The sequence below is a fragment of the Vipera ursinii genome (assembly GCF_947247035.1).
Source record: "Vipera ursinii genome assembly, chromosome: 5".
Taxonomy (NCBI): domain Eukaryota; kingdom Metazoa; phylum Chordata; class Lepidosauria; order Squamata; family Viperidae; genus Vipera; species Vipera ursinii.
Genome location: NC_139518.1, coordinates 80553078 through 80571435, shown reverse-complemented (window position 1 = coordinate 80571435; position 18358 = coordinate 80553078). Strand labels below are relative to the sequence as shown.

At 39.9% G+C, this 18358-nt stretch overlaps 1 protein-coding gene across 1 annotated transcript in view; it reads right to left on the bottom strand.

The window, feature by feature from the left end:
- COL13A1 (collagen type XIII alpha 1 chain) overlaps positions 1-18358 on the bottom strand; it is a gene marked incomplete at its 3' end in the record, with an annotated part of 202270 nt that overhangs the window by 29218 nt on the left and 154694 nt on the right. The window contains exons 22-31 of the mRNA XM_083364798.1: positions 17642-17695; positions 15883-15978; positions 13501-13569; positions 12247-12270; positions 10423-10476; positions 9302-9346; positions 7050-7139; positions 6114-6158; positions 5876-5917; positions 3621-3647 (exon numbers count right to left, since the gene is read on the bottom strand). Coding sequence (XP_083220924.1) covers positions 3621-3647; positions 5876-5917; positions 6114-6158; positions 7050-7139; positions 9302-9346; positions 10423-10476; positions 12247-12270; positions 13501-13569; positions 15883-15978; positions 17642-17695 — 546 coding nt within the window. The remainder of the gene's footprint in view (positions 1-3620; positions 3648-5875; positions 5918-6113; positions 6159-7049; positions 7140-9301; positions 9347-10422; positions 10477-12246; positions 12271-13500; positions 13570-15882; positions 15979-17641; positions 17696-18358) is intronic.

The following is an 18358-nucleotide window of genomic DNA, read 5'->3' as shown; positions in this document are numbered from 1 at the left end:
TAAAGGCAAATGTGCAAGAAAAAAAGTAAACAGTATGAGAACATTAAAAATGGTAAGAATGCAGGTAGATGTGGACAGAATATTTGCAGCTAGGTTAAAATAGGGATGCCGTTTGTTTATCTAATGGATTTTTTAATTTAAATAAAGTAGATCTGAAGGCTGTCTCTGTGCCTTTAGATTGGAAAAATGCTAATATTGCTCCTTTAAATAGAAACAAAAGCAGCAAAAGTGAATGCAAAAGGTACAGAAATATTTGTTTATTGACCAGGAAAGAGTTTGGCTGAAATCTTATTGAAAAAAGTATAAAAGTTAAAAATGAATCACATTGGGATATGCTTATTGTGTATCTGGAGAAGTAATTCTGAATTATAAATGAATTGTGGAATCTGGCATGTATGGATCTGATTGTTGATTACTGAATAAGTAAAGAATAGTCTATGATTGCAATAAATTGTTCATGACAATAAATGGACTGCTTACTAAATGGTTCAACATTAGCAGGTAGGAAGATAAGGATGGGTGATTTCCCCTTGCTTTTTAAATGTGTTTATAGATGTATGTTTGTGGTATTTTGATCCTAGAAGTGATAGGAATGTATTAATTGTGGCTGTATATCTACTTACATATTTTGATAGTGCCAACACGAATTACAGTGAATATTGCACAGATTGTATGATGCAGTGAGGAGTCTGTACAGCCCTACATATTTTTGTTTGAAAAGAGAAATGGAATGAAGGACAGGACATGAACTATACATGGAAAAAAGCTAGAGCTATTTATCTTGATAGGAAGTTAATCAGATAGGAAGTTAATCAGAGGTAAGAAAATCTAGAGAAATTTGAGGAAATATAAATGCTAATTTAAAGGTGGAGGAGAGTATATCATTCACTGTGAGCAATAAACATTTGTGAAAAGAAATGAACAGGAAAGGCGAAATAGAAATGATTGTGTTTCTGCCAATTTTGCATATGGAGGTGAGAGTTGGATCTGTCAGAGGAAATATAAATGTTGAATGTAGTAGAAACAGAATACTTAAGAAGCTTCTGTGGTAAAACCAGAAGACAGAGTGTAAAAAATGAATGGATGTTATAAATGTGGGATTTAAACATGATGTGATTACATATAAGGAATTTTTAAGGATAGAAAGGAATGTATGGCAATTAAAGCCATATAATATTTTAAAAGAAGAAAAGATAGTACAAACTTGGTTTCAGTATGGGCAGCTACAAGCAAGATGGAAAGAAGATCAGAAAGTTGGTATCTCGATAACTGATGGAAATTTGGTAAAACAAATTAGAGATCAAGGTCAAGCACATATAAGAAATATATGATAGAAATTGATTCAGAAACGGAACTTGTTAAAGATTGTATGATAAAGTGGGCCCAGAATTTTCAGGAGGTTATAACAATGGATACTTGGGAAAAGATTTGGGTTAGAAATGTAAAATTTACACAGGCTCAAAATTTAAGAGAGAATTTTTATAAAATGTTTTATAGATGGCATTTAGACCCCAAAAAATTAGCAAGTATGTATCTGAACTGTCAGCCCAAATGTTGGAGGTGTGGTTGTGAGGATGCAACGTATTATCATATATGGTGGACTTGTAAAAAAGTTAAAGCTTTTTGGATTAAAATTTGGTGGAATATGCAGAAGATATTTAAGAATATCTCCACAGCTATTTCTGTTGGGTATTATTACAGATTGTACTGTTACAGATACTAAATTGATGTTGAATTTAATTACGGCAGCAAGACTTTTAGTAGCGCAATATTGGAAGAAGGAGGAACTGCCTACTCAGTGCTTTTTTTGTAAAAGAAAAAGGTGCTGGAACTCACACATGTCATACAACCCACCTTGCCTACCCTACAAGGTTCCATCCAAAAAAGGTGCTGGAACTTCGTTCTGAGCATTCTATGAGAAAAAAAGCCCTGTGCCTACTATAGAAGAGTGGACTTTGAAAGTTTCAAACCTGGCGGAAATGTCAAAGATTTCAGCATATTTGAAAGAACGAATGCAACAGAGATACATTGTGGAATGCAGAAGATGGATTGAATATATTCAGAATAAATATGGGGCTAAAAAGTTTCAATTAATATTTGAATAAGTATTAATTTAATTTAATTTAATTTAATAACATTTATATACCGCCCTTCTCCCTGAGGACTCAGGGCGGTTCACAGGGCAGAATAAAATACCAAATACAAACATTAAAAAGAGATTAAACAGTTGCCCTAGTATTAGTTTTACATGATGTATTATTATTCATTATTTGTTAGTAATTTAGTTATGTTTTAGGGGAGTTAAAGTGCGATAAAATTTAATGTGTTTTTTTTTAGTTTGTTAGCATATTTTAGTTTAAGTTTGTAAAGTCTATACCCTGTATTCAGCTCTGGGAAGTCGGGGGGGGAGGGTAAGGGGGGGGTAAGGGGTAGGGGAGGGGGAGGGAGGGAGTTTATGTTTTTAAAAATGTATTGTAAAACTTTTTTTAAAAAAATGAATGGATGTTGAGCGAACCTACTATAAAAGGAGAAGATGGTTTGTTTGTATAGTGAGAAGAATAAATGGGTCAAAAAGAAGAGGTGATTGAAACAATCATGAGTCAATGAAACCCTCAGAAAAACAGAAGTTTAAAGAACAAAAGCTGGCATATGAAGGGAATACAGATGGGGTCCAAATCTGATGATTTGCACAATAGAAAGGCATTGAGAGCAAATGCTCTTGATATAAACTAGATCAGCATTTCTCAACCTTCATAAATTTAAGTTGCATGGACTTCAACTCCCAGAATTCCCCAGCCAGCTAGGCTGGGGAATTCTGGGAGCTGAAGTCCATGCAGCTTAAATTTGCTAGGGTTGAGAAACACTGACTAGATTTTCATTTAATTTGTTTCTTTTTTTCATGTCTTTGCATACCTCTTATATTTTCCTATTGTTTTTCTATATTTTCCATAATGATGCATACTTGGAAGGGGGATAACACGATGGGTGTGAATGCACGTAGAAAAACAAGTGATGGTACAGGTCAACATTCTTAGTATAAAACAGGCTGGACGTTAGTCAGATCAGCCTATTTGATAATTCCCAAACTCTGGGTTGTTTTGGATTCTAGCACTAGAAATCAAATGACATTGTGCAACTATTAGACTTTTTTCTCCTGAATGAAGGTTCATTCAAAGAACAAAAAAGTGGAAATACATCTGAAATGTGCATGTTGGAGAAATTGAACTTTTAGGAATTAAAAAGGGCCCTTTATTGGAATGTAATTGCCCGTGCTCCAGCGGATGAAGATTACGAAAAATAGGACTCTATAAAATGACCTCCTCCTCCTCTTCCTCCTCCTATTATGCTAATATAGGGGATTGGTACATAATAGATCTAAGACGGTTTAGCTGTTTTACAATGTTACACATCCTTTACAGGGATATAACAAATATTTGCGAAAAAAAATCAACCCTCGAAAACCTTAGGCAAGAAGTAAGGATAAATACTTTTAATCAGTCACAGGTTCTTTACTCCTGCTCCAAATTATGCAAAGCCATAATTTTTCTTTTAGAACAGCACACAAAGTATTTTATCTAGGATGCGTACTTGAGTTCAATTTGATTATTTGTTCTTCTTACCTTAGGTCCCGGTAGGCCTTGAAGACCCTATAGTTGGAATTTTAAAAAAATGTTATATATATTTTTCTTTCAACCTATAATTCTATCAGTACAAAGACATCCAGATTTTCTCTACTATTGTTTGGCCCAATTACCCGTTTCCCCTACCAAATAATGGCATTATTTTCACAAAAACCCCAGACTCAGTTGCTTTACACAAGTGTCTTGGCAGTGGCAGTCCCAAATGGGATCTTTGATTCACAAGCAAGCAATTATAAATCATTCTATTACCCTGAGGATATGCCCACATTACTCACAGCTTTAGAAACTCTCTTCTACAGGTAGTCCTCATATAATAATAATAATAATAATAATAATAATAATAATAATAATAATAATAATAAGAACAACAACAACAACAACAACAACAACAACAACAACAACAACAATAATTGGGGCCAGAAAATCCATCACTATACGGTGGTTGTTGAGTATGATGTCACATGACCATGCCTCTCAGCAATGACAATTCTTACAGTCTTGATTGCCATTAAGTGAGGACTGTGTGGGTCATTAAGCAAAAACTTAATATGACTGTGACCTCCAATTTCCTGTTGGCTTCCCCATTAACTTTGCTTGTGGGAAGCTAGCAGAGAAGATTGCAAATTACAATTAGGTGACCACAGGATACTGCAATGGACAGAGATGTGGGCTGGTTCCCATGCCCCCAGATCATGATTGTGTGGCTACAGAGGCACTGTGATGGCTATAACTACAAGGGCCAGTACCACATACTCAGTGCCTTTGTAAATTCAAAGGACTGTTGAACAAGTGGCCTTTATACAAGGACTTCCTGTACTGGCTAGCTAAAATTTTGAGTCATAATGTGGAGGAAATATCTGGATTACTGTACATTTGCTTGCATACCCATTCTTGATGGAAACTAACTGTATGGTTCCAATTATTAATATATGCAGTGCTTTTGTCGGTTGACCCTCTTGACAAATCACTTTAAAGCATCTAAATATATCCAATAAACCAGGGAATGTTCATTATGATTTCTGTAATTCTGTAATTCCCATAGGACCCAAGGAATCAAGAATGGCATAAGAAGTTACTTCAGAGAAGTTTCTTTATTGTTGGCTCGCCTACAGGTAAAATTCTTCCCAGCCTAAAGGACTTATCTACGTAATTATTAGATATACCTTTTGGACTACATTCCACTATATCCAATGTGTACTCTAGAAATTTGTGGAGCTAAACATTTTGGTCACTGCCCCTCCTTTTTTTGAATATTCTCCATGCTCATAAACCGGACTCCCACTAATGCTTCTTAATCTTGTAGTGGTGTAAGCAATGATCAGCATGGCCTTATTATGTCCATGTGTCCCCCCTGTTCTATGGGTTGCATTGGCTACCAGTTAGTTTCTGATTGCAGTTCAAGTTTCTAGTTATCATCTATAAATGCCCTCATGGCATAGGGCCTGGCTACTTGAGGGAACACAAATCTTTGGTTACTTCTGCTTCTCTGCTGCAATCAGGAAAAGGAAGTTCACTTTAGGTCCTAATGATTAAGCAGGACCAAGAAAATGTGATTTCTCTATCATGGTTCCTGTTTTCTAGAATGATACCTCTTTTTTTCTAGAATGATCCAGATGGCTCCCACTGTGATGACATTCAGGAAGATACTGGTTATCCCCCTTGTTAAAAGCTACAATGGATAGACCAACTTGAGACAATTGTACTTCTAGTGATTAGCAATAGCTTATAGCACTTAGGCTTATATACTGCTTCACAGTGCTTTACAGCTCTCTCTAAGCGGTTTACAGAGTCAGCATATTGTCCCTAACAATCCAGGTCCTCATTTTACCAATCCTGAAAGAATGGAAGGCTGAATCAACCTTGAGCTGGTCAGAATCGAACTCCTGGCAGTGGGCAGAGTTAGCCTGCAATACGGCATTCTAACCACAGTACCACCACAGCTAATTACCAATTATTGCTCCTTCAAAAGCCAGATTTGGTTTAGGTTAAGGGTCTTCAAACCTGGCTCTTTTATGACTTGTGGACTTCAACTCCCAGAATTCCTCAGCCAGGCATGCTGGCTGAGGAATTCTGGGAGTTGAAGTCCACAAGTCATAAAAGGGCCAGGTTTGAAGACCCCCGGTTTAGGTCAATGTATTTGGTGGAGGATTTTGCCACAATAAAGAGATGGTATTAGGAAATACTTTAGAAAAGGAAAAAAAATATTTACAGTTCACATTGTAGAAAAGACTTACTGGGTTTCCAGGGGGACCTTGAGGCCCTGGTGGACCAGTTACCTAAAAGCCAAATAGAAAAGCAGCTCAGTAAACAGAAGCAATAAACTGACCCTTCCTCAGAAATTATTATGTAGAAATTAAATCTATCATTTTGAAAATAGTACTTGGGAAGAAGGGACGTAGAAAAATGAGCTATAGTTAGAGAAAGGAGGAGTTTGTCTAATGTTTTAAAACATAACGTGGTTGGATCACTTACTGAAGCCCCAGTATCTCCTTTTTCTCCAGCTTCTCCCTTCTCTCCCTGTAAATACAACAATATTGTAATAACAAAGAGCATCCATGCCAAGTTTTTATAGTAGTGAAATTTCAAGATGGCTAAAAGTTCAGACAAAGACATCAGGAAGACATAAACATGCAATCACTAGGATATTTCTAGAATACCATTAAATGCTTTACTGGTTACTATAATAAACTAGCATTCTAATTTATGCAATGATTTTAAACTGTAATACAATACAATACAATACAATACAATACAATACAATACAATACAATACAATACAATACAATGGAAGCACCAAATCTGCAGTCTTGAAAAGAAATTCTATGATCTGTCTAAACCACTGTCTAAATCACTTCCACTAAATCACTGTCTAAACCAGGCATGTCAAACTCGCGACGTCACATGACATCGCGTGACGTATCGCAACTTTTCCCCCATTATAAAATAATCAGTTCAACTCAATTCATTGCCGGCAATGGGGAGGGCGCGGTTTCGTCGTGATGCATCCGGCCCATGGGCCGGCAGTTTGACATGCCTGGTCTAAACCAATTTGACCTCAGGGATATGCTTGCATACCACCCCCCACCCCCCGTCTACTTTTTGTTCCTTCTCAATGACTGTTTTGCACTTGTTGCTCATAACTTGCAAAGCTGACAGTCATAAGAAGTCTCTTGGTCAAGCATGAAGCTCTGTAGAGGAATGGGTCTTTGGAGTCTTTGGTCTTGGCAGATCGTGATTCAAAGGAATCCACTTGCAAATGTGCTGAGTGGCCTTAATTGGCTATTGGAACTTCAGCTGAGGAAGAAACCTCAAGGCGTATTGTTCTTATCTCCTAAATAATTTATACTAGTTGACTTTCTTGATGGAAATGGCAATTTTTTTTTTAGAAAAATCATTTGGTGTGCTTACTGTAAAACCTGGACGTCCACTTGGACCGATGAGACCAGGAGGTCCAGGCATCCCTTGGTCACCTTTAACTCCATTTAGGCCATCAAGACCCTACAGTGGAAGAAAGATTTAACGTGGAATTATGCAATGAGAAACTCTAATTGCTTGTTTCTTTCAAATGGGAATATTTGTATATGAGCATAGCTATTGCATACCACCCCCCATGTACTTTTGTTCCTCTTTAATGATTGTTAGAATCAGAGGATAATATGATTTAATGATTCTATTGAGGCACACGGGGTCCTCTGTGAAAAAGTTAATTTCTTGATGTGTTTTTAACAGCCTCCCGTTTAACACAGTGATGGCCTGGAGCTCTTTCTTAACTGGAGTCAATTCCTGACTGATAGATCCCTCTGCTTCTTTTTAATTCGCATCCAAGCAAGGAAAACACACAAGCTTTCTATTTGTAGCAACATCTTTGAAAATTTGATAAGAAAAGAAACATCAGGTGTTTTTTAGTCCTCGAACACGGTAGGCTTGGAGATTTTGCTGTTTTGTCAGTGGCCTCGCCAAGGATTTTGAGGGGTGAAACTTGACATTGTGTAGCTTGGCCCGAATTGTGAACTTCATCAAACCCAGACACTCATATGTTGATCCAGACAATAGTGGCTTCCACAATCTCAAATTCAAGTTTGTGGATACCTCCATATATGCTGCATTCTGTTTGGAAAAGTCTCAATGATTCCATTAGTTCCCTTGAATATAACTTCAGTTTGGTGCGACTAGGGCAGGGGTCCCCAACCCCCAGTCCGTGGACCGGTACAGGGCCGGGACATGCCAGCAACCAGGCAGCACAAACAAGCAAAGCCCCATCTGCAGGATGCAGGCAGCACACAAAACCACATCCCTTCTGGTCAGCGGAAAAACCTCTCTCCACGTAACCAGTCCCTAGCGCCCAAAAAGTTGGGGACCTCTGGACTAGGGTGAAGAGATATCTCAGGGGCCAGTTTCAACATGACATTACATGTTTTACCTGACTCCAGCTGGCAGGGTTGGATTCTATTGTTTAATCTGAGATTTAAAGGTAAAAGGTAAAGGTTCCCCCGCACATGCGTGCTAGTCGTTTCCGACTCTAGGGGCCGGTGCTCATCTCCGTTTTAAAGCCGAAGAGCCAGCGCTTGTCCGAGGATGTCTCCGTGGTCATGTGGCCGGCATGACTAGACGCCAAAGGAACACAGAACGCTGTTACCTTCCCACCGCAGTGGTCCCTATTTTTCTACTTGCATTTTTACGTGCTTTCGAGCTGCTAGGTTGGCAGAAGCTGGGACGAGTAACAGGCGCTCACTCTGTTACGCGGCCCTCGGGATTCGACCCGCCAAACTGCCGACCTCCTGATCGACAAGCTCAGCGTCCTAACCCACTGAGCCACCGCGTCCCTTAATCTGAGATTTACAAACCACTTTTTGCCCTTAAGAGTTTACAGCACCAATGCATTTCTTTATGTAGACCACATAACAAAGGTCTCTTCCAACTCTGTTGGGGTTTCCCAATACTCCCATGTAACACCTCTTCTCCGCGAGCTGCATTGGCTTCCAGTTGCCCTCCGGGTGAGATTCAAGGTGCTGGTGATGGCTTGGGTCCGGATTATTTACGGGAGCACCTGCTGCCGGCATCAACTTCCCTTCGTCCAGTGCGCTCCCACAGAGAGGGCCTCCTCAGGGTGCCGTCGGTCAGAGAGTGTCAACTGGCGGCCCCCAGGGGGAGGGCGTTCTCTGTGGGCGCGCCAGACCTTTGGAACCGTTTACCGGTTGAGCTCCGGATGGCTCCTGACCTTTGCTCCTTCCGCCGTGACCTAAAAACTTATTTATTTGAACAAGCCGGCCTGGTCTGATGGGTTTGGGGTATTTTAATATTAATTTTAATTAATTTTTATTGTAATTGGGCTTTAATATTTAATTTTATCTTAACTTTTGTATACTGTATTTTTATTGTATTTATTGCCCTGTACACTGCTCTGAAGGGAGAAGGGCGGTATAGAAATTAAATTATTATTATTATATCATATATTATTATTATTATTATTATTATTATTATTATTATTATTATTATTATTATTATATTCTGTGTAGACAGTATTTTTCATTTATGCAAAGGGTTAAACTCAAGAATGCCGTTGTGTAGCAGCTCCAGCTTCAGAGAGAAGAGACACTTCTTCGAGAATGTAATGTTGTATACAGTCATATAGTACCCATTTTTCATGTCTAGCTTCTTACCTTTTCTCCATTATGTCCCGGGGGACCTGGCAAACCAATTTCACCCTGAGGGGAAAAAGGGAAGGATATATTTTTTTAAATTTTCTTTTTATGAACCTTAGAACTTTGCAGAAGAGTTGTGAAGATAGAACAAATACTTTTAGAAAATACGTTATGTGAAACTTGGCAAATAAAGCGGGAACAATTACGTTCAAAAAATTGTGGATCAATTAGCACTAAAAGTTGAATTATAACCTAAATTTGTCAGGTTCCAAGAGTGAAAATAACGCTTGTTCTTTGGGTCTCTAAGTTGTCCTTGAATTTATATTGTTAGCAGGATACGATTATGTCAGCTATAACCTAAACATGTGTTGCATAGGAAAATGAGGCACACACGTTTTATCCCCTTCTTCTTTCCCTGTTGTGTGCTGTGGTCATCCAGTCTAATCATTTATTTATTTATTTATTTATTTATTTATTTATTTATTTAATCCCATTTATATCCCGCCCTTCTCCGAAGACTCAGGGCGGCTTACAATCTAAGAAGCACAAATCAATGTGCTTAGCAATAGCCTTCATTCTATGTATATGCCTGCTTATTAGGGCTTTTGGGGGACCCCCAAGCGGCATTTTTACAAAGTCAGCTTATTGCCCCCAACAATCTGGGTCCTCATTTTACCTACCTCGGAAGGATGGAAGGCTGAGTCAACCTTGAGCCTGGTGGGACTCGAACCTGCACTAATCGCAGGCAGCTGGTGTTACTTGAGGAGGCATTAGCCCACTGCTCCACCAAGGCTCTTTTAGAATATCCACAGATTTCTGTGAGATAGACAGTGATATAAATCATACGAATAAATAATAAAATAAAAGAAGATGGGAGGTCAGCAGGACCAAAAAGTAACATCTGCTGCATTGGGAAATCTCCTGTTAGCAAGTTGACAATTCCATTTGCACCACAAAAGCTCTCACAGTGTTTTCGTTGGAGTGCATTTTACAGGGGGATCCATCTCTAGATTAGGATTGTCCACCTTTTGTACTGACAGAGAAGAACAGTATATTCCTCTGCTTCTTTTTAATTTTCCTCATATTCATTTAATTTTAATGAAGGAGATGGAACTGTTAAGAAATAATGACGGAGTTACCTTCTGCCCAGGCTGTCCTGGTGGCCCTGCAGTGCCTGGAAGACCAGGAGGCCCCTGAAAGGGGAAATAAAAATACCCTCATTAGTTGACAGTATAGAAATATAATTATTTATTTCCCTTTCTTTTTTAAAAATAATATTATTTGGAATAATATGTTTATGTGTATGGGTACCTATATCTATATCTATATCTATATCTATATCTATATCTATATCTATATCTATACTGTATCTATATATCTACATCTACATCTACATCTACATCTACATCTACATCTACATCTATATCTATATCTATATCTCGAGTATGGTGTATATATAATCAATTTCAAGCTCTTTAGCATAGACAAAAAAAATCAAAGTCCAGTGGGCAAAAAAAAAAAGATATTTTACTGAGTAGCTTTCAGACTTCTGACTATTGATCACTCTCCAATACCCTAATTATCCTGGCAAATGAATAGAGTGCCAACATTAATTTATCTACCAGTCCCAATTAAGTATGGAATGCACCTGTAAAATATAGGAGGAAGAACCTGACATTTCCACTGTGCTAATGTTGGTTAGATTGGCTGAGAATTATGGAAACTGTCATCCATCATATCTATAAGGTGGCAAGTGGGGGGCGGGTTGATTCAGGATATACATGTGATTTCCTCCTCTGCTCTCATTGGCTAGTGCAGGGGTAGGCGACCTTGGTTCTTTTATGACCCGTGGACTTCAACTCCCAGAATTCCTGAGCCAGCCATGCTGAGGGGAAAGAGAGAGGTTTCAAGCTGAGCCATGTTGGCTCAGGAATTCTGGGAGTTGAAGTCCACGAGTCATAAAAGAGCCAAAGTTGCCTACCCCTGGGCTAGTGTACTAATGAATTATGGGAGAAAGCTATGTATATGAAGATGGCCAGCTGAACTGTAAAGAGGACCTGTCATTTCCTCCTTGTCACCCACAAACTATTTCTTCCTGGGCTGCCTCTTTGCACTCCAAGACAGTCACAACGTAAGATGAATACAGAACCAAAAACTGATGCTTTGTGCCCTCTAATAGGAGGACAGATCCTGCATATACCTTTTTGTTAACTAGATGCCACAGAACTATATAGGACTATATAGTGGCAGTGCTATATTTTTATTTATTTTTATTTTTTTTAAAATTCCATTTATATCCCGCCCTTCTCCGAAGACTCAGGGTGGCTTACAAGCTTAGCAGTAGCCTTCATTCTATGTATATGCCTGCTTATTAGGGCTTTCACACACACCCCAAGCGGCATTATTACAAAGTCAGCTTAATTGCCCCCAACAATCTGGGTCCTCATTTTACCTACCTAGGAAGGATGGAAGGCTGAGTCAACCTTGAGCCTGGTGGGACTCGAACCTGCACTAATTGCAGGCAGCTGGTGTTACTTAAGGAGGCGTTAGCCCACTGCTCCACCAAGGCTCCTATATCCCACTGAGAGGCAAGAAAATAGCTATCAATAGATACTTCTCCCAGCTTCTTGTGCTGGGATAAAATTCTGAGATGAAGAAAAATGAAATCTTATACAGATCTAACCCATAATTACAGATCTAACCCATTTATCCATGCCTGGCATTCTATAATACCAGGGGTCTTCAAACTTGGCCCTTTTATGACTTGTGGACTTCAACTCCCAGAATTCGTCAGCCAGGCATGGTGGCTGAGGAATTCTGGGAGCTGAAGTCCACAAGTCATAAAAGGGCCAAGTTTGAAGACCCCTGTATAATACATTTGTCAGTATTTCTAGGCCTGTCCTCCTATTTAACTGACTTTTTTTATTAAGAACCACAACTTACGGAAAAGAAGATTAACTCACCATGAGAGCCAATGTTCGTATCTCCTGAATGAAAGAACAGTTAAGTGTTATATATTACGTCTATCATCGATGCTACAGTGCAATATGTAAGATATGATTCAAATACTTTCAAGTAATAATTTTTTTCAGACAATCAACCTGCCATTTAATGCACAGGTATCTTTCCATCTGTGCCTTCCAATACCTATTTCAGAGGATTAGGTTTTACGTTGGAATAATACGAGAACTAATACAATTAGCTGGTGCCAATCACTTTGTAACAATAGTATAGAATAGATCCATAGATTCGACACTACCATCTTCATCTACGTGTCTAGAAAAATGAAGAATAGCATAGAATAAATGAAGTATGTGATCCAATCATATGCTATAGCGCAATTTGTATGTAACTCTCTCTGAATATAAGCAAAGAGGAAAGAGGAAAAGGACTATAGGAAAGAGGAAGAAGAGGAAGAAAGGATTATGGGAAGAGAAAAGGATTATAGGAAAGAGAAAAAGGGTTATTGGAAAGAGGAAGAAGACTAGGAAAGAGAAGGCAAAGGAAAAAGATAAAGCAAATAGAAGAAGACGACAACCAGCAACAAGGTGGATGGACTCGTTTACATTGGCAATGAGTACATCATCATCATCATCATCATCATCATCATCATCAGAAGAAGAAGTTGGAAGGGACCTTGGAGGTCATCTAGTCCAACCCCCTGCTCAGGCAGGAAACCCTATACCATTTCAGACAAATGGCTGGCCAGTCTCTTCTTAAAAACTTCCAGTGTTGGAACATTCACCGCTTCTGGAGGCAGGTTGTTCCACTGGTTAATTGTTCTAACTGTCAGGAAGTTTATCCTTAGTTCTAGGTTGCTTCTCTCCTTGACTTGTTTCCATCCGTTGCTTCTTGTCCTGCTTTCAGGTGCTTTGGAGAATAGCTTGACTCCCTCTTCTTTGTGGCAGCCCCTGAGATATTGGAACACTGCTATCATGTCACCCCACACCCTTCTCTTCATTAAACCACACATACCCAATTCCAGCAACCGTTCCCTATATGTTTTAGCCTCCAGTCCCCCAATCATCATTGGGGACCTCAAACAACAGGTAAGTACACATCACCATAGAGAATATCTATGTGGTTGCTAGGAGTACAAAATGACTTGACGGCATATAATCAATCAATCAACAGCAAATTGCAACAATTGATAAAAAGGTTCACAGAAGCATTTCCATGACAATCTGGTATCTATAGTATATCTGCTACTTTCTTACCTGCAAAGCTTCATTGATATTACCATTGTAGTCTACCATTTCACTCTTTCCTGGTTCACCTTTGAGGCCCTAAAAGAAGGTATACATGGTTAGGAACTGGAGTTCTGGACTAATACTATTAATAAAGTATGTGTGTCCACAGAAATCTATTCTGAGAGGAAAGTTACAAAACTCTTCAGCAGCTGGGTTTATAAATCCTGCTTGGCCGAAGTGCATTTGGTTGGATTTTATAGACTGTGATATAATGAATTCAGCACATATAATACAAGAATGGCAGTTTAGTCCTTGGTAATATCTAGAAAAGGGACGTGGTGGCTCAGTGGGTTAGGACACTGAGCTTGTCGATCAGAAGGTCGGCAGTTTGGCGGGTCGAATCCCGAGTGCCACGTAGCAGAGTGAGCTCCTGTTACTCGTCCCAGCTTCTGCCAACCTAGCAGTTCGAAAGCACATAAAAATGTGAGTAGAAAAATAGGGACCACTACGGTGGGAAGGTAACAGCATTCCATGCGCCTTTGGCGTCTAGTTATGCCGGCCACATGACCACGGAGACGTCCTCGGACAAGCGCTGGCTCTTCGGCTTTGAAACGGAGATGAGCACCGGCCCCTAGAGTTGGAAACGACTAGCACGCAAGTGCGGGGGAACCTTTACCTTTACCTTTGATATTTAGAAGAATTTAATATTTTCTGTTTATATAGGGCAGAGGTGGGAAGCAGTGGGCTCTTTATGATTTGTGGACTTCAACTCCCAGAATTCCTGAGCCAGCATGGAAGAACTATGTTTTAATACAAAAATGTAAAGTGATGGTAATCTCAAGTTGAAAAGATTTTCCAAAAATTACAAAAGGTTCAGTGTTACCCCTTTTCAGCAAGATAAGAATTTTGTCTATTTTGCATCCAATAGCTGGCATGTGAGAGCTGACATCTGTTTGCCGGAGGCCTACTCACTGTATATTAATTTTACTTTTATTATTGATATATAAATTTATATAATAATTGAATTGCTGTAATGTGATCTGATTTTAACTGCAGATTGTTGTAGGTCTTTGGAGTTACGTTGCTTTAAAATATAATGCATTCATATGTCATCATGATGGAGTAGACTGATTGGATTGTGTTCCTTCTACTTTCCTATTGGCTACTTGGGGGACAATTGGAAAGCACTGATTGGACTATGGACTCTCTACATCAGAGGTGTCAAACTGCCAGCCCATGGGCTGGTTGCATCATACAGAGGCCACGCCCACCCTAGCTCCAGCAATGCAAAAAAAGTCACGATACATCGCAACATGTCACGTGATGTGGCAAATTTGACACCCGTGCTCTACATGCTGTGTTCTGAGCTTAGAATTAGGGAAGATGATTGCGGGTCAATTTATAAATGTATTTTTGAGAGATTGTGGGATGGAAACATCTCGCATGGAATTGCCTTAAGTCTCTCTGCATACAGTATATCATCATGTAAGTCCATATGAACATGAACTGCATGTTACTGTAGATCTTTTGTGTGTGTTTGTGTGTGTGTGTGTTTCATAGTAGCTGATCAACTCATTAATTCACTGACTACAAAGGGGTGACATTTATTCCCCTGAACAGCTCCTTGGTTGAAGATATTCACTCACAATGGTTCTGCTCCATTTAGCTGTTCTTCTGGAGTTGTGTCTACACTCTTGGAAGACACTTTCTCTGGGGGGTCTAGGACAAACCACTGTGGCAACTTGCCACAGCCAACTCGTCACAGCCAACTCATTGCGGAATAACTTGCCACAACCAACTTGCCACAGTACAACTTGCTGTGGAACAAGAGTTATGCTAATATCAAAGGAACAATGGAATGGAATTATTAAAGAAAGGATGCCAAAGGAGGGAGAGAATGAAATGTGAATGACAAAAATTAAAATATTTTTTAATTATTTTAAATAATTAAATAGAATTGTTGAATTGTCCCATGGGTGAGTTGTCCCATGGCAAGTTGGCCATGGCAGGTTGTCCCATTCTGTGCTCTGAGGCAGGGGTCTCCAACCTTGGCAACTTTAAGACTTGTGGACGGCAACTCCCATAATCCCTCAGCCAGCGTTGCTGGCTGAGGAATTCTGGGAGTTAACGTCCACAAGTCTTAAAGTTGCCAAGGTTGGAGACCCCTGCTCTGAAGGGTGATGAAGTGAAGCAAGCAGAATAAGAGAGGTAGGGAATTTTATACTTTGAAGAAACTAAAGAGTGGTTTTCTATTTGTTTGGCAAGTACTATTTGATGAGAATCTCCCTCTCTCTCTCAATAGGAAAAACTATCCAATGGACTATGTAAACTACTGTATATATCCAATGTACAGTTATTGTACAGTCATTTATAGCCCACTTCTGAACATTTTTTCATTACATGTATCACCTTTGGTCCTGGAGGCCCTGGCAATCCTGGGGGTCCTGGAGATCCTGGTTCTCCTTTGCCTCCTCCAAGAGCATTGCTAGAATCTCCTTTTTCACCCTTAAGATAATTTAATAAAATGAGCAATGATTAATATTATTAAATCCTATTTTCGTATGTGAAGGCAGTCTGTTGCTCGCAGAAATGATGAAATTGCAACTCTGGGAACTCTGGAAGTCTCAACCCATTTGGAGAATGCAGCTAATCCTCGACTTATGACCACAATTGAGCCCCAAAAGACAGCTGTCAAGGGAGTTTTGTCACATTTTGTGACCTTTCTGCCCACAGTTGTTAAGCCAGTCACTGCAGTTGTGAAGTTAGTGTCACAGTTGTTAAGAGAATCAGGCTTCCCCATTGCCTCTGCTTGTCAGAAGGTCACAAAATGTGATCACATGACCCCGGGGACACTGCCAGTTGCCAAGCGTCCAAATTCAGCAACCGTGGGGTTGCTGAACCGGTCATAACTGCAAAAAACGATTGTAACTTACTTTTTTCATGCTGTTGTAACTTGGAATGGTCACTAAACAAATGGTTGTAAGTCGAGGACTGCCTGTATCAAGTTGGTAGCAACTTGGGAAAGGTGACCTTACTTAACGGATCATTAACGTCAAAGATATTCAAGCCAGACTCAACTGTTGGAGTGCCTGTCCTGTGATAAACCAAAAGAATCCCATAATATACAGTATATAACATACTGGATATTTCAGAAGAACTTTCCCAAGATTAATATAACGGGAAATGTTGATGGTGGGGAAACAGTTTTGTGAAGTTTAAGCATCTTCAGTGGATTGGATATAGGAGACTTTTGAATGGTGCTGCTTGGAAACTGGCATTTTTTTTCTTGCTGGATTTTTAAATGAAACACACACAAACACACAAATTATATACATAAATATATATGGAGAGAGACAGAGAGACAGAGACAGACAGACAGAGACACACGGAGAGAGACACAGAGACACAGAGAAAGAGAGACAGACAGAGAAACAGAGAGACAGAGACAAGAAAGACAAAGAGAGACAGAGTGACAGAGACAGAGTGACAGACAGACAGACAGATAGAGACAGAAACAGAGACAGAGTGACAGACAGACAGACAGACAGAGACAGAAACAGACAGAGAGACAGACAGACAGAGACAGAGACTGAGAGAGACCAAGACAGAGAGAAGAGAGAGAGAATGGGAGAAAATACACACATAAAGTAGGATTGTATTTATAGTTTAAACATGGAGTCTTCAACCTGGAGTAAATTTAGTCTCACTCATTACAGGTCCAATTTTTATATGTGTGATGCCCGGAAGAAATCAGCAATTCATATGCTTTTGAGCTTGCAATAAAACTGTAGTGTATGCCTTTAAAGCACACACAGAAATGTCAGCACAGCAGGGGGCTGGGCAGCTCCAGGCTATAACCGCTTTTGGCGGGAAAGCCTGAATAGAGCGAGTCGTTGACAGCCCCAGGCATGGTCAGCTCTGGCGGGAAGCCAGGGTTTAAACCTATTGGCCACCTGCACTGGCGGGAAGCCCAGGTTTAAATCTATTGGTCACCATTCACCTGGGCAGGTATAAAGAGACGCCAGGTAACCCCTTTGCCCCAGCTTTATTTCTGACTCAATAAAGAAATACTACACAGCTCAAGTGTCCGTCTCTCCGTTCGACCACGCGACATTGCAAAAACAAAACATGTCACGGTTCTGTTTCCCACTTAGATAACAAAACAAACCTTTTGCCCTGTGGTTCCAGAAGGTCCTGGATCACCAGATTTCCCTTTCTCGCCCTGTTGAAGAAATACCAGTAAGATCATATGCCGGAGGCTATAATTTATTGGATCTTGTAATGGGGATTGGAAAAATGGCATAATATAGCATCCTCTTCATAATTTCCTTATGCGTCTTACAAGCTTTCATCCAGAAGAAGGTCCAGATTTTCAAAATCCAACCTGGATGTCTCACGCAAACTATTGTCTTTTTGCCTGGAAAGCCTGGGCATCTGTGGTGGGAGGGGAGGAAGGTGATGTTCCATTTGACATGATGTCATTGCACAAATGATGCAGATTATATACAGGTAGTCCTCCACTTACAGCCATTCAAGATTCAAGGTGCTGGTAATGACCTATAAAGCCCTAAATGGCTTCGGTCCGGATTATCTAAGGGAACACCTGCTGCCGGCATCAACTTCCCATCGTCCTGTGCGCTCCCACAGGGAGGGCCTTCTTAGGGTACCGCCGGTTAAGGAATGCCGGCGGGTTATCCCCAGGGGAAGGGCGTTCTCTGTGGGCACGCCGGCCCTTTGGAACCAGCTTCCCACGGAGCTTAGGACCGCCCCCGACCTTCGCTCATTTCGTAGGAACTTGAAAACTTAGTTTTTTGAGTTGTCTGGCCCAGACTGAGGGGTTTTAATTTTTAATTAATGGGGTTTTAGTTAAGTTCAGGGATTAATT